Source organism: Lepisma saccharinum, chromosome 7 (assembly GCF_977018435.1).
Source record: "Lepisma saccharinum chromosome 7, izLepSacc3.1, whole genome shotgun sequence".
In the NCBI taxonomy this organism is placed as follows: Eukaryota; Metazoa; Arthropoda; class Insecta; order Zygentoma; family Lepismatidae; genus Lepisma; species Lepisma saccharinum.
In genome coordinates this window covers 9333280-9348520 of record NC_139235.1, presented here as the reverse complement: position 1 = coordinate 9348520, position 15241 = coordinate 9333280, and the positions used below count along the sequence as shown (strand labels likewise).

The 15241-nt window shown below is 38.2% G+C and overlaps 1 protein-coding gene across 2 annotated transcripts in view; it reads right to left on the bottom strand.

The window, feature by feature from the left end:
• The window catches only part of LOC145990131 (inactive pancreatic lipase-related protein 1-like), a 100058-nt gene extending 94424 nt beyond the window's left edge, over window positions 1-5634 (bottom strand). For both annotated transcript variants that reach the window (XM_083125791.1, XM_083125792.1), the window contains exons 1-2: window positions 5513-5634; window positions 1076-1183 (exon numbers count right to left, since the gene is read on the bottom strand). In XM_083125791.1, the coding sequence (XP_082981917.1) occupies window positions 1076-1175 (100 nt within the window). In that variant the 5' untranslated portion in view covers window positions 1176-1183; window positions 5513-5634. The remainder of the gene's footprint in view (window positions 1-1075; window positions 1184-5512) is intronic.
• Between the last annotated feature and the right edge of the window lie 9607 nt (window positions 5635-15241).

Sequence of the window (15241 nt, the reverse complement as noted above, 5' to 3'; positions counted from 1 at the left end):
TCCTCATCTTGACATTTCAGGGGATTTTGCCCCCTAAAACAGTTTTTTTTTAGCTGAAAAAATAAAACACGCATTTCTTCCATTGGGCCCCACTATACACCTGCCAAGTTTTATGGAAATCGGAGGGACACAGGGGTCAGATCCTCACTTCAATTTGTCCTCATCTTGACATTTGAGGGGATTTTGCCCCCTAAAACCGTATTTTAGCTTAAACAAAAAAAAAAACACGTAATTCTTCCTTTGGGCCCCACTATAGTGCCAAATGTCATGGAAATCGGAGGGGGACACTTAGATAACCTCCCTTGTTAGTCTTACACTTTGTAATTATTTAACACTGCATATATTATAATGTTTTATTTTAGTTTGTAAAACTGTAACTGTAGAACAATTGTATAATTTTTGTATAACATTTCTATCTTGTTATATATGTTAAAGGTTTCATCCTGGAATGGAATGTCTCACATTTATGTGTGTTTTCATTTCCAATACATTCGAATGAATACATATTCGTTTCAAAGGCATTTACACCTCTGACATTTGTGCACGAGTGTGTTAGCCGATGCGTAGCAAAGTATTTTAGGAACAACACTTGAAAAAAATTCTTCTAGGACTAACGAAAAATTTCTTTGTAATCGAAGATCATAATACCTTTTAAGGTGTGGTAATATTATAATGGGATTGAGATACGAAACTCTCGGATCCGGATCCAGATCCGTAACTTTTGGATCCGGATCCGGATTTTTCGGATCCGGATCCGTTTGGCCATCCCTAGTTCGTGCTGCCGGCTGCACGGTACCTTAACCTGGGGAGGGCCAACTAGTCTTTGAGAAATTTATTTAGCTTCTCTTTGATCCAAAGGGTTGACTCTGAACGAGGCAAACGCATTTAGAGTCAGATTCCGAACCATGAAATGTCCTTCCACCGGAAACAGCAATTATCACTTTTCAATTCTTTTCTCCAACACACCAAGAAGAACATGAAGGTGACCCAGCTTCGATTTCCTGGGTTGGTGATTTTACGACATATTCCATGTTTAGTTACCAAGAAAGGAAATGCCAAGCTTGAAAATACTGACCTGACAATGGAATTGATTTATCCTTAGGCCAATCGGCCATGGATGTCATTATGTTAAAGCATATTATAAGAATGGGTATCTTCATATTTGACAAGAACATCAATGTACCTGAAAAAGAATATCGTTGCAATTGTTAATCTACAAGAAATCAGTATTGCACAACAAATAATTCAGCCCCTCTATTCCCTGCCTTTATCAAGGCTTATAATCAGCTGTCTGGTTATTTATAGACAGATTTTTATATATACGTGGTTTAATTGGTGGTTGGACATAGAGTTAATGATACAGAACGTGTACATGCACACAATATTATTATTTGTAATACATAATGCGAAGAAGAAGAAAAACAAAGTAAGACAAGCAAATGTTAACGAAAGAAAAGGTGTTGAGGAAATCTGAGGGAAGGGGTTGGGGCTAAGGGAGTTGGGGGTGTATGAATAAATCACTGTGAGAAGAATGAAGGAACAATCCAGACGCTAGGCGTCGGGAATTACATTTACTATTAATAATAACCCGTGAAGCACCAACCCGTGAAGGCCAGTGCCCATCCACCGACCAGTGTTGTCACATGAAGGGAAATTCCCCTTTTGCAGGGAAATTCGGACCGAAATTTTAGCCAAAAAGGAAAAGGGAATTTTGATGAAAAATATCACAATTGCAGGGAAATTGTAAGGTCATCTGACTACATCATTACAGTTTATGTTAATTTCGAATTTCATATCCACATTTTTGTTATTTATTTATTTTGCTATTCCTACTTGTTTCTGCTCCTTTAAGTTTATTGTACGTTGGTTTTATGCATCTTTGGATAAATAGTAACGATGAGGATTAACGATTAAGTGGATTCCTGACCAAGATTCAAACCTGGGACATCTGGTCAGGAAGTGATGCAACTGAAATGTGATTTTTTTTTTTAAATATAATACTTTTCATTCAAACGAATAACTATTTCAACGGAATACTTAACTATGTACTACTACTGCTTCCACCACCATCACTAATAATGCTGCTACTATTACTACTACCACTAATTATTATTATTATATAATTTATTTTGGTGAAGGGAAAAATTGGTCCAACAAGGGAAATTTTGCCCCTTGGAAAGGGAAATTGTGCCCTCACATTGTGGCAACACTGCCACCGACTGCCGGCCTGGCTCCCACATGCCTCAGCAGAGGTGGGCGATCATCCAGCCAGTTACGGGATGACGTGTGGTCAGCACAACGAACCAATCGTTGTTGTAGGTGTAGGCTTTCCACGCTACTCATTCGTAGCTTCCCCACTATGGTGGGTAGTCACCGGTCCCATACACTGGCCGAAATCTCGGGTGAAAAGTTGTTAAATTTCCCCCAGGAGACTCGAACCAGCACGCGCCCTGTAGCCTGGTACTTAGACCGCACGGCCATAGTAAGGGACAATAATCTCATAAAAACCACACAGAATTGAAAATGCGCATTTGGGCTAGAAGAGCATTCATGTATCTTGATTGCTGAAATTAATAATAAAAAAAGGGGGAGAAACCCCCTTCGCCTTTTCTTCAGCGTCTTCACAGGTTCTGAATGAATTTTGAAATAACAGAAGCAGGAAGTACTACTTCTTTTCGTTTCGAATGTTTCCTTTTTTCTCTTTCTTGAAGCAGGAATTACAAGGCAAGTCGAATTAACTTGTTATCCTTGAGAACTGATGCACAATGGCCATTACTAGCTGAACCGTGTGCATGTTTCTACGTGTCTTGAGCTAACCGTCTCAGAGTTGAAAACACGACAATGTAAATGTGTAGTTAAAATATTGTCTGGCGAAAGAAAGGCATGAATGATTCAATGTCAGATTTTATTCCCACTGTAAAACTAAATGATCCATAGCAGTGTCGGCAGATTAAGGGAAATTTCCCTCGGTGCCTCTCCTGAAAAATTGTGGAATGTGGACATGTTGCCTTTCTGCAGTGAGCGGTTCATATGGAAGTCAAACTGATTGAAGTGTGATGCATTTATTCCTTTCTTTCTTGGTGTAAATTACTCTCCTCGCAACCAACCATAATTAAAATTTTAATGTTTAATTCGAACAATTAACATCTTCCTATTATTATATAATTATTAAAATTATTGTAATAAGTTCCCAAATATAAACTTAATAAGTATGCAATTTTCATATTTCGCAAAATGTTCGTAGTGTACAATTTGCTCTCAATAATATATTCATTATTCCTTTGCCAACCTCTGTGGCGAAACGGTTAGCAGACCGCGCTAAGACGCCAGGCATCCCGGGTTCGAATGTCGGACTGGGCATGGATGTTCTTTGTAAGCACTGGCGTTCACAGGATTTTGTTTCGGGAGAGGCTGGAATTGTAAAGGTGAACAGTACATAGCTGCTTTCTAGGGGAGCAGCATGCACAATATGATATTTCATATTTTTAGAACATTCCACTTTAAAAAATGGCAATGAGGGCTCATTTTAAGGGAGGTATACATTTGCCACTTTCTTTTTTGCCGAGTTCTCCGCTTTTTATATTTGAAAATGTCCATTCTCTCAAACCTTCGGAGGGGGCTGTAGCCCCATCAGTCCCCCTCTGCGTACGCCAGTGCTCCCTTATCAATCTCATCAAATCGTCACTCATCCCAATTTTCGCGATTAGCCAAAAGTGGCTGATAAGTGACGCTAAATAACAAAAATCACACACACACACAATCATTATTCCCTTCGTGTTTTCTCCCATATAACAAATCAATAAATCCTAATAGGATACTTCTGTGAGACAGTGGGAAGAATTCTAGTATTAACTTAACAATAATAATTGATAAAGGTTTGTGATTGCAATTTAAATTTTTCTAAAATGAAAGAGAAATTTGGAAGAAAAGGGGAAAATTTGTGCCTTCTACAAGGAAATTATGTTTTCTAGTTTGGTAACACTGTCTCATAGTACATGAGACACACCAGTGATCAAGGCTATTGCCAGAGGCATTGGCGTGCCCAAGGGGGGGGGGGTTATAACCCCCCTTTGGCCGAGAGTTTCTAAAGAATAAAGCTTCAAAAGCAGGAAAAGTTGGCAAAATGAGGACTGACTAATTAAAATCCTGGGCACGCCACTGGCTACAGAAACAAAATGCAAGTAAGAAATGCCAGAGACCAGTGGTATCGCCATTCTAGACCCTGACAACATACCTGCCAGGGGATCCTATCGTATCCCCGGGCCTCCCCCCCCCCTACCAGCAGCGTCGTTGTCGCCATATAATGAAGGGGCCCCGAGTTCGATACTCGGTGGAGGCATATAGTGCTTTTGGATTCGGATCTCACTTTAATCTACAGGTCCAGTCCCGATTAGCCTATCTGTGCATGAAGTGAAGTCAAAACTGACTATTATTGTGGATGATACAATGGTCTCAGTTCTGTTGTCGAATTTTCGATGTTGATTGAGTTGGTGTTTTAAGTCCATTTTATGCACAGTAAGGCTAATCGGGACGACCTACAGTTTAAAGTGGGATCCGAACCAGTATGTCTCTCCATCGGGTATCGAACCCGGAACCCCTTGATTACAAGGCGACCGCAGGCCCAACCAGTAGCCTACGCAGGGGGAGATATTTTGAGAAAATCACAATTTTTCAAATGAAAGCAAAAACAAACAAAAAGCATGCGCTAAATGCCTCCCTCTTAGAACGCAGCTATGTAATATTTTTACAATTTTGTCCCCCTTCGAAAAATATCCTGCGCACGATAGTGGGCCCAACCATCGATTATAAACCAGGACAATACTGCATGCTCTGGAAAGATACTGTATCTTATATATTAAGGTTATCATCTGCCTAGTAATGATAATATTAAGCATCATCCTCACGATATTCTATTTACATCTGGATCTAGTAATGGTCAATGGATGATATTTCCGCAATGTTAAAAGTTGATGTTGCACATTGGAAAATACATTCAGATCAGCTATGTTCAATATTAATTCATGCATCTACAAATTCACAATTATTGTGGCAGAATATCAACCGAGCTCGAATTTTTATGTAGCGTATAACGTATAAAATCTACACATAAATATTATTAATTTAAGAAAGTAGCGGATATTTTAAACAATTTTACGCGTTTTAAAACAAAAAATAACACCTCATTGCTCATTCCGTTTGTTCCAAAATGTATATGTAAAACAAATTCCTAATTCTGTATGCACCATATGAGTTTCTACATCACATATTCTTTAACATACAAAGAGTCTGCGCTTATCTGATAGAAGTGATGACAGAAATATGTAACTGTAAATAGGTAAAAAAATGTATTTTATGTAAAAACCCTACCTACAACATGCAGAAGATATTAAAATGTGAAGAAATACGTAAAATAAAAAATTAACATGGTAGTCCTGTTAGTGTAATTCGCCGATAAGTACTAAGGAATAAAATATGTTATTACAAAAGAATTCGGGTGCTAATAGTAACTTACCAATAGCATCAGAAACTAAAAATTAACTTGTTTAATCAAACGTTAGATTAGCACGATTCAAAACTATCACCATTGCCATTATTTATATTTGGCTGTTTTTGCCCAAGGTAACATCTTACGAGGTTTAATAAAGCTGGCCGTGGGTTAAGTCAACAATTATCCATATTTGCTGTTATACTTATTTGCGATTCTGTTGGCAGCGTTGCCTTTATATGGACGGTGTTAAAGGCGGAGCTACTGCTGAGCATGCGCACTCATCTGGTAAATTACAAAATAGTTGAAATTCGTTTTATTATGCATTAGTTATTGGTGTAGATCTGTTAATTATAAGGACAGGCCTCCTCGATGGCGCAGTCGCAGCGTCGTTGCCTTGTAATCAAATCAAGGGGTCCCGGGTTCGATACCTGGTGGAGATACATAGTGGTTCGGACCTCACTTTAAACTGTAGGTCCAGTCCTGATTAACCTCTCTGTGCATAAAGTGAACTTAAAACAAAAACTCAAACAATATACGGGAAACCTATAATCAAAATTTTTCATCTATTTTCCTTAGTCTGGAGTACAGGCAGTTGTCCTCTATATAATCACAATGTAAGCATTAAATACAATTCACAAATGTATTATGTATTTTGTATTATTATCTAAGAATAATAAGTAAAACATGCTGAAGGTTAAAACCAATAATTCTAAAAGGCTAAGACAAAGTCTCTAAATTATTGTTTCATTTTATTTCCGATGTGCCATTCCTGCGACAAAAAGTGGGCGTGTTCAAATCAAACACTTATTTTTACTATGAAACGGGCAATTTTAATCATATCTAATAACATTCTCTATCATAGTTTGTCTGTACTAAATTGGTCAGTTCATTTATCCTTGCTTTTTCATTTTAAGTAATGCACGAGAGCAAGGGCGTACTACACCTATACCCAAAAAATATCATAGTTCTCCTTTATCTTCTCATTGAATATTGATGCTGTCGTGAATTTACATGATTTCCTTCAAAATAATATTTCCACTTCATTATTTCATTCTACGCATAATTAAACTAATATTGAGTATTAACTATTTTTGATAGAAATATTTGAACACGATTTTTATGCAGTACTTCGAGTTTAGAATACGATTTCATTGTTTGATTGATTGATTTGCTTTATTTTACTTCGCTTTTTGTGTCACTTTTGACTAATTTGCGAAGATGGGGATGAGTGATGATATGATGAAATTGATGAATGGACACAAACATCCATGCCCACTCCGCCACGGGGGCCAGCAGAATATGATTTCTGTCAGGCCCGTACCCAGGGGAGGGGCCAGGGGGCCATGGCCCCCCTCGAACCATGAAAAATATAAATATGAACATATAAAAGGTTACGAAAATAACAAATTTGTAAAAAAGATCAGTTTCGTCCTTGCATTGATGAGTACGTTTGTAGTGTAGAGATATAGGCTCCAGAAGTCTGCTTTCTGCAATGCAATATTTGGTAGTTTTAGTTTTATAACCATTGATGCAAGGCTACCAGGAGTGGCGGCCATTGGGGGCATGGGCAGTGACGGCGCCAGCCTGAAATAAGTGGGGGGCTACAGATTCGGGGTCAAATTCTCGGGGGGCTAACTAATACCGACTAAAATGTACTTACTTCATACTATTGTGGCATAATTTTACTACTTGCATATTTTACAATCAGAACTCAAGATAAATCAACGAGATGTTGCAATTTGTTCCATCATATACAAAAGTACTTTTAGGCAAGAATCTTTTATGTCAAATAAAATGCAATAATTATATTGTTTCTTTTCCTAAGCTATTATTGAGTGGAATAATATCAGAGTCTTACTATTCATGTGAAGAGTACAAAATACACTCATTGCATTATCAACTCGCTGGATATTCGTATAAATACTACACGTAACACTATTTCTATGTAAACAGTGTGACTAACTTGTTGCCAAGATGAGAAAATGAGCCACAGCAAGAAACTACGATAAGATACGTCTGTTTTTATAAGCGGCCACAACCTTTTTTAAATTCAAAGATTTTGCAAGCTCTTCAAAGGACAGAACAGATAGAGCACTCAGCTTCTCGTCACCAATTAGATTTCGAAGGTTTGTCGCAAGCAACCGTTGATGGGTATTTGAACATTTCAATAACACAAAGCTTATAAAGTTCGTAAAAGGAAATTTTGAATGTTTCAATCATTGCAAGCAGCTGCTGAATGTCTTCATTTTGGCTTCCATTCTGCCTCATAGTGTGCCATGACTCTAAACTGTCCAAATCACAACAGTGGGGAGCGTATAAAGATTGTAGCTATTCATGCTTCAGAAAAGTGGCACTAACTTAATAAAGTAGACATCAAATAAGCGAAAACATCCTTGAATAGAAACTGTATTAATGATACCATTTTCTTTTTCATGATGAAATAACTTACTTTTCTTGTTCAACGACTGGAATTCAGAACTTAGGGCTAAAAAAGGGGAGGATGTGTGAAATATCGTCCACTTAGGACGTGCCACTCTGAAGGAACAAAAATATTTTCACTACAAATCCACCTCCACTACGAGACACATTATATTGACATAAAATGAATGAATATATGTAGTTGCAACTCTTGCACTGGGCATTTTGGTTAGAGAAGTGATTGCTGAAGATTATAATTTTATTTCAGAATATATTATGCTCTGAATATTGATCAGAATTGGATCAATAGATTTATGAGATGTGCTTCAAAGATTGATTCATCTGCACGAAATCAAATTTGGCCACTTTGACGGTACTGCAGAAATTATTTTCTAACATCACAAATAATAATTAATTAGCATGTAGGCCTAGGCCTGCGAAGAATGAAATTTGCCCAAGCGTGCTGATTTTTGCATCGCATGAAAAAATGTTTACTTGATTGGATTTGTATTAAGATCCACAATATACACAGAAGCTAATTGGGACGAGACCTACAGCTTATAGTGGAATCCGACCCACTTAATGGTATGTGCCTCCACCGGGATCGAACCCGGGACCCCTTAACTTCAAGGCAGCAGTATTGCTGCTAGATAACCAGGGCGGGGAGGTCCAATTTTAATATTTCCAATTCTTAACATTTAAGAATTAGTTACTTTTTGTACCCTTAAGATTTCTTAACGTCCTATTTCTCCCTCTTGAATATTTGCAACGATAAGGATAGATATAACGATGAAAACAATGAGAGAACATCGATAACACTCATACCATTGTCGGTACTCGAAGAGGAACGAACAAACAGAAAATAACATTGACGGCTCTTTAGATGTTGAACGTTGTCCTACTTAAAAAAAAATTCATTTTATACATCTGTTACATTTATTCAGAAATATAGCAATACGATTCATGGAGCCTAATAATGTACACGTTTAGCTGCATATGCCAACAATTAAAGAACAATCTCACAGCCACTGAATACGTCGTCCACCTACGAGGCAGGTAAAAGATTTCGTAGCAAGTTTGGTTGGTACTCATGATTGGCCCATTACGTAGTATCAAATGGTAGCCACTGCTATCCAGGCATATCTGCATATACCCCCTCTCCTTGATTTTAGAACACATCGTATTAAAAGTAACTTTGCGATCTAACTGAACTAGAAAATGTACTTGAACCTTTTAATTGCCTGAATGGAATTTTAATAATGGAAAATGTAAACCTAAACTTTTTAAGTTTTCGGTCAAAATGCGTCTACCGTACTACAAAAAATCTTGGGGGCTACAGGGGGCTGAGGCCGGTTTTGGGGGGCTTCAGCTTCCCTAGCCCCCCTGTAGCGCAGTCCCTGGGCATGGGGGAGAGTTGTCCCCACATTTTTCCACTTTTGCCCCTGTACAATGCTAAGCCTTGTCTACCAAGACCCGGTGGAGGCATCTATAGTGGTTCTGATCCAACTTCCCGATTAGCCTAAGTGTACATGGACGTCCGCAGGATTTTTTCCAGGGAGGGGCAAGGAAGATATTTTTTCCAGGGGGGGCCAACATGGCATATTTTCCCCAATAATAGTGTTCATCCCTCAAAAAACATTGCTTAAATTTGAATTTATCATGTTCGTGCAATAATTAACACACATTATTGTGGTTGAAATTAAATTGTATGTGTGAAATATGTAATTTTTTGTTGACTTTCGTTTTCCAGGGGGGGCCACGGCCCCCCTTGCCCCCCCTTCCGGACGCCCATGTAAGTGTACCTAAAGCAAGAACTCAAACTCGTCTAACTAGAGAAGGAAAATTGTCCTTGTCAAACGCCCTCTTTTAAAACATCCTGGGTAGTGGTCCTAGCAACATACACAAAAATAAAGAAAAATACGAATGCAAGACAAATGATTTTTCTATTAACAGAAAGCAAGAATTAATTGTACTCAAGTTTTAATAAAAACATTACAAGTATTTCTATTTTGTAATCTCTATACATTATGTATGTATATATATATATATATATATATATATATATATATATATATATATATATATATATATATATAAAGCAAAGAAGGAGAAAGGAAACACTCACCAGACAGTGAATTTTCTCAGACTTTATCGCTGCATCGTCAGAGTTAGGAGAAAGACGGAACCGTCTCCTTCTTTGCTATTTATTTAGCCCTCTTGGCCCTCCTTTCATTTATCCATTTTTCCACTTTTGATATATATATTGGTTGGATATATACACACATTTTAAATCTGGCCCCTCCCTCGAAAAAATCCTGGGTACGGCCCTAATTTCAGTAATGTTGATTTGGTAAAAAAAAAAAATCCATGAAATCAGGAGAAAAAATCAGATTAGTTGCTTAGTTGAAAGCACCAGCTCCCTACACTTTCTTAATAAACCCTACACAAAAAATTATATTTATGAGGTGCGGGCCCCCCTGAAGCGCGGGGCCTCGGAGTCGGGCGAGTGTTCGATTTGTCCCTCAATAGGACTGCAGACCTGATTTGTCTTCTGATTGAATATACACAGGGCCGGATTAAGACGAAATTGGGCCTGATGCTTGAAATTTTCGGTGAAAAATAAACACAACGACGTTATAGTTACGTCACATCTCAAAGAATAATAGTAACTGTATAATAAGTAATGCTGTGTCTAGGCGTCCAAAATTGGGGCTCCAAATTTCATTCTAAGATTTATTTTCAGGTTAATATAGCAAAAGAAAACTGTTCAGCTATCGGAAAATTCTCGTCTGTTTTCATCTGGGCCTATTTCAGGAATGGGCCTAATGATATCACCAGTGGCGATTTCTCTGGGTGTGAAAGTCGTGTGTCAACGGCCAAAGGAAAATGAAATAAAGAAGAAAGTATCTGTACTTTTATAAATTACGAATTTGAGCGTTTTTCTTCAATTGTCAGTCTCGAGCGCCCGGTAGTTTTCGAACGCGGCGCAACGCGCAGTGGTTGTCAGGCAGGCAGATCGGGGCAGATCGGTCCCGCACTGCCAGGGCGTTGGAGAGGAAATACAACGTCTTACCACTGCCAAAACATAGGATGACCGCGCATGCGCACCCTGCCACCCACCACTATGGTTAGCTTCTCAAGGCGTTGTATTTGTTTCCAACGCTTTGGCTTCCATTCATCCCGCGTTCCGCGTTGTTTTGCTCGTGATTGTTGTGCATTATTTTTTAAACGTGTGGTGCGAAGTGATGTGATTATTTTAAGATGGAGAATAGTGAAAGTGTTGTGCAAAAGTATTTAAATAATTCATTTTCTTCGCTTTCGTATTCAGAGAAGAAACAAGTGATTGACAATGGTCGACCATGTCCGAATCTCACGATGTCAACATGTGTTAAAGGAAAAAGTGGTGCTGGAAAAGGTTTTGAGAGACATTTTCGAAAAGAACTCTATGAAATTTCAGACTGGCTTTGCGGGTGTGATGTGGTGAATAAATTTTACTGTTGGACATGTTTATTATTCTAGACTAAAAAAGGTGTTGGGAATTATCAAGGGTATGCGGAAACACAACGAGTCTGAATTGCATCTTTATAGTTTCTTTAAATTTAGTAGTTTTGTTGCCACCCCTACTAGAATTGACGTTCTTTTGGATACTCAACGAAAAGCTGAAATAGAGCTACACAATGAAAAAGTAAAAGAGAACAGGGAAATATTAAAGAGGTTGATTAACGCCGTCTGCTATTTAGCAAAGCAAGAACTGCCATTCCGAGGCCATGAGGAAAGTGTAGCATCTCTAAATAAAGGTAATTACATGGAATTCCTTATTGCAAGTGCCGAGTTTGATCCCTCATTAAAAGAACATTTATTAAATTCTACAGTTTTTCGCGGTACTTCAGCAGGCATTCAAAATGATTTAATAAATTCAGTTTCGGATGTTCTGAGAGATGAAATCTACAATGAAATTCAAAACACGGACTTTGTGGCTATCATGGTCGAAGAAACATCAGACATTAGCAAAACATCTCAGGTGTCAACAGTGTTACGTTTTTTTCGGCCTCACAGAAAAAAATCATTGAAAGATTTCTTGGATTTCATGACATGAGCGTTGAAAAAACTGCAGGAGCTCTTTTTAGTCACGTGACTGAAATAATGGATAAATATAAGTGTGGAGATAAATTAGTTGCCCAGACATACGATGGATATTCTGTAATGGGTGGTCATTTGAATGGCCTTCAAAGTAAAGTTTTGGAAAATTATCCGAAAGCTTTTTTTATGCATTGGTATGTTCATGTCATGAACTTGGTGCTGCAACAATCGTTAGAATGTAACAAAGAGCTTAAGGTGTTCTTTTGTGGTCTTAAATCACTTAAACCTCATTCTCTAAAGAGGTTACACAAACTTTCTGCTTTCATGTCCAGAAAGCTCCCGTCATTAGCTCCTACCAAATGAAATTTTACCTCTAGGCTAGTGTGGACAGTCAATGACAACAGAGAAGCACTGCTTATGTTTTTTGAAATGTTAGTGAAAGTGGAGACTTCGATCATTTGACTGCAATGACTCCAAGAGGATTTTCTAGCATCCTGAAGGATTTCGAAAATATATTTTTAAAAAAGGCTTTATCCAATTTGCTTGCCTTTTCAGACGTATTATTCAGTATATTGCAGTCTAAAAATGTTGATATTTTGTATTGCAGTAATAAAATAACTGAATTTCAACGACAGCTGAAAAAGGAATGTGAGAATTTCGAAACGCTATGGAATTCTATAACTGGTGCAGTAGAAGAGGAAGAGATTGTTCAAATGAAAAGGAGGCGACTGAACAACGAATCACAGAAAGACCACTGCCGGAGGCTTTACTTTGAAATCATTGATAATATCAGCAACCAGATAACAATTAGATTCGCATCATTTGAAAAATTGCAATATTTTGATTTACTAAATCCCACAAAACGGGGTTACTTGAATAAAAGAGAAAACTTTCCTCACCATCTCGTACAAAAATTGCAGGAAATTTATGGCAGTGTCTTTAATTTAACCAAACTGCAGAAGAATGAACTTAATGTTTGGTATGCTTCCACTGAAGGATCCGAGAAAACACCAATTGAGATTGTAAATTATCTACTGGACACGAATCTAGTGGATGAGTTTACAGAAATATATAAATAAGCAGTGTTGATCGCAACAATTCCTTCCACGACGTCATCTGTCGAGAGATCGGTCTCATCACTGAAGAGGATCCACACATTCTGCCGATCTACTCAAACTCAGAACTGGATGACGAATTTAAGTCTTATCTCCATCCAGAAAGAATTACTTTCTAAGCTTCGAGAAGGGGATAAATCCGAATTTTATGAGGCGGTGATCAGCGCATTTCTCTCTAAAGAAAGAAGAATAAACTGGAATTCGAGTAACTATAAGTAATGAGCAATTGATTTTTCAAAATTTACTTTTTGGAAGGATAAATGAAGGGTAAGGGGAAAAACTGGGAATGGGCATGTGCATTTTAGCGATTTTTCAATGAACGGCTCATTCTTATGTCCACTGTGTTTTTTTAGGGGTGATAGGTAGGAGTTCCACCAACCCCTCTGGTTGCAAACTCGTGCTTTAAAAATTAATTGTATGGCGAACTATTGAACATATTAATTTTCTCCTTACCCTTCAAATATATTAATACTTTAAATGAAGTATTTACTTCATTTAAAATAATTTATGTAATTTAATGTTTTTCTAAATATTTATAAAATTACACCAAAAAGGTACGAAGAAAATTTGTAATATTGGTTCACAGAAATGAGAGGGGGAGGGGTTAACATTCCTTCTTTGCCAACGCCTGAAGTTCAGGGTCAGGAGACGCCACTGGATATCACCAGTGGCGAAGCGTGCTGTCTCTGGAAGGGTAGGCACAGGACGGAGCAGGGATTGGGGGGAGGGGAAGATGTGATTTTTTTAACAGTAGTATGTTAAAATATAGCCCCTAGAAAATAAAAGATAACATATTGCCTGAATCTCGTCTACTACTGTTCGAAAAAGTCGGGATAGTGATTGTAAAGGATAATGTAGTGATTAACGCTCTCGCCTTATAATCAAGAAGTAGAAGGTTCGATTCCCACTGGAGGCATTGGTTCAGATTCTACTTTAATCTAGTCTCGATTAGATATCTGAGAATAAAGGCGCTTGCTTCTGTCTCGAAGGTCAGAAAACAGTGACAATGGGACTCGATATTCTGACCACGCTTCACCCAATGAAAAAGCCGTTCTGTCAGGCCCTAGCCATCTTACATTTGTTAGATTAAAGCTGCTCGTAAAAATTATTTGCTACTTCAATAACAGTATTGCAAATGTTTCTCTCATTACAGAAATGGTTGGTTCACTTGATTGTCACTTAGCGTTTATTTATTTTTAATGCTGACCTCCGCGGCGGATTGGTTATAACAGCGTGCTACGACAAGGGCCTCAGGTTCGAATCCCCACATGGGCATAGGTGTTCTTTGTGAGTGTCCCTTCGTCAATGTCATCATATTATCATATTATCCCTCATTCTCATCTTCCCAATTAGCCAAAAATGGCAGAAAGCCAAGTAAAATAAACTAAATCTATCAATCAATTATTTCTTTTTAACTCTTTTATGCATATAATTCTTCTTCAACAGGCGACTTTTAAAAAATATATATAATATGACTTAGAAAATGATGAAATGCTAAATGAGAACACGGACTGTGTAACACACCGACCAGAAAATTTCAGTAACATGGATTTTCTCTATACGTTTGCATTGTACGTACTTTGCCCCATTTTAAAAGTAGCGCGTTTTCAGTTATGTCACTAATCATGAAAGGAAATTTCGCCTCAATATCCCTTTCCTCAAAGAAATAAAATACTTTCCCTCTCTGAATCGAGAATGGTGTGGGGCACATCCAGCAGCTAACACTTCGCGAAAAGCGGTTCCTCAAAAGAGCTGAAAGCACCAAACTTAACACTGGTAACCAATTTGCATGCATTATTTGCAGTTAGAATTCTAATAATGCCTACTTTGATAGGTTAGGAGGCCAGGCTTAGAGATGTTAGCAACACATTTTCGCTACATGTTAGCAGCTGGGTGTGCTCCGCTCCCGGCACAGCTCTGAATCTTCATGGAAACGCTGCTTCTCAACAAGCTCTGTACGTCCACTGCCTGCTTCGTCACGCGCTCGTATACACGATTGGCACTCTTCGGAAGTCAGGGAGAGAGGGTGAGAGAGAGAAAAGAGGCCGGCCTCTCAGGTTACATTACAGGCGAACGCGCCCCTGAAATTATGCTTTGCCGCACGAATCACATAGGTTGTTATGGGACCAGCTGAGGCACT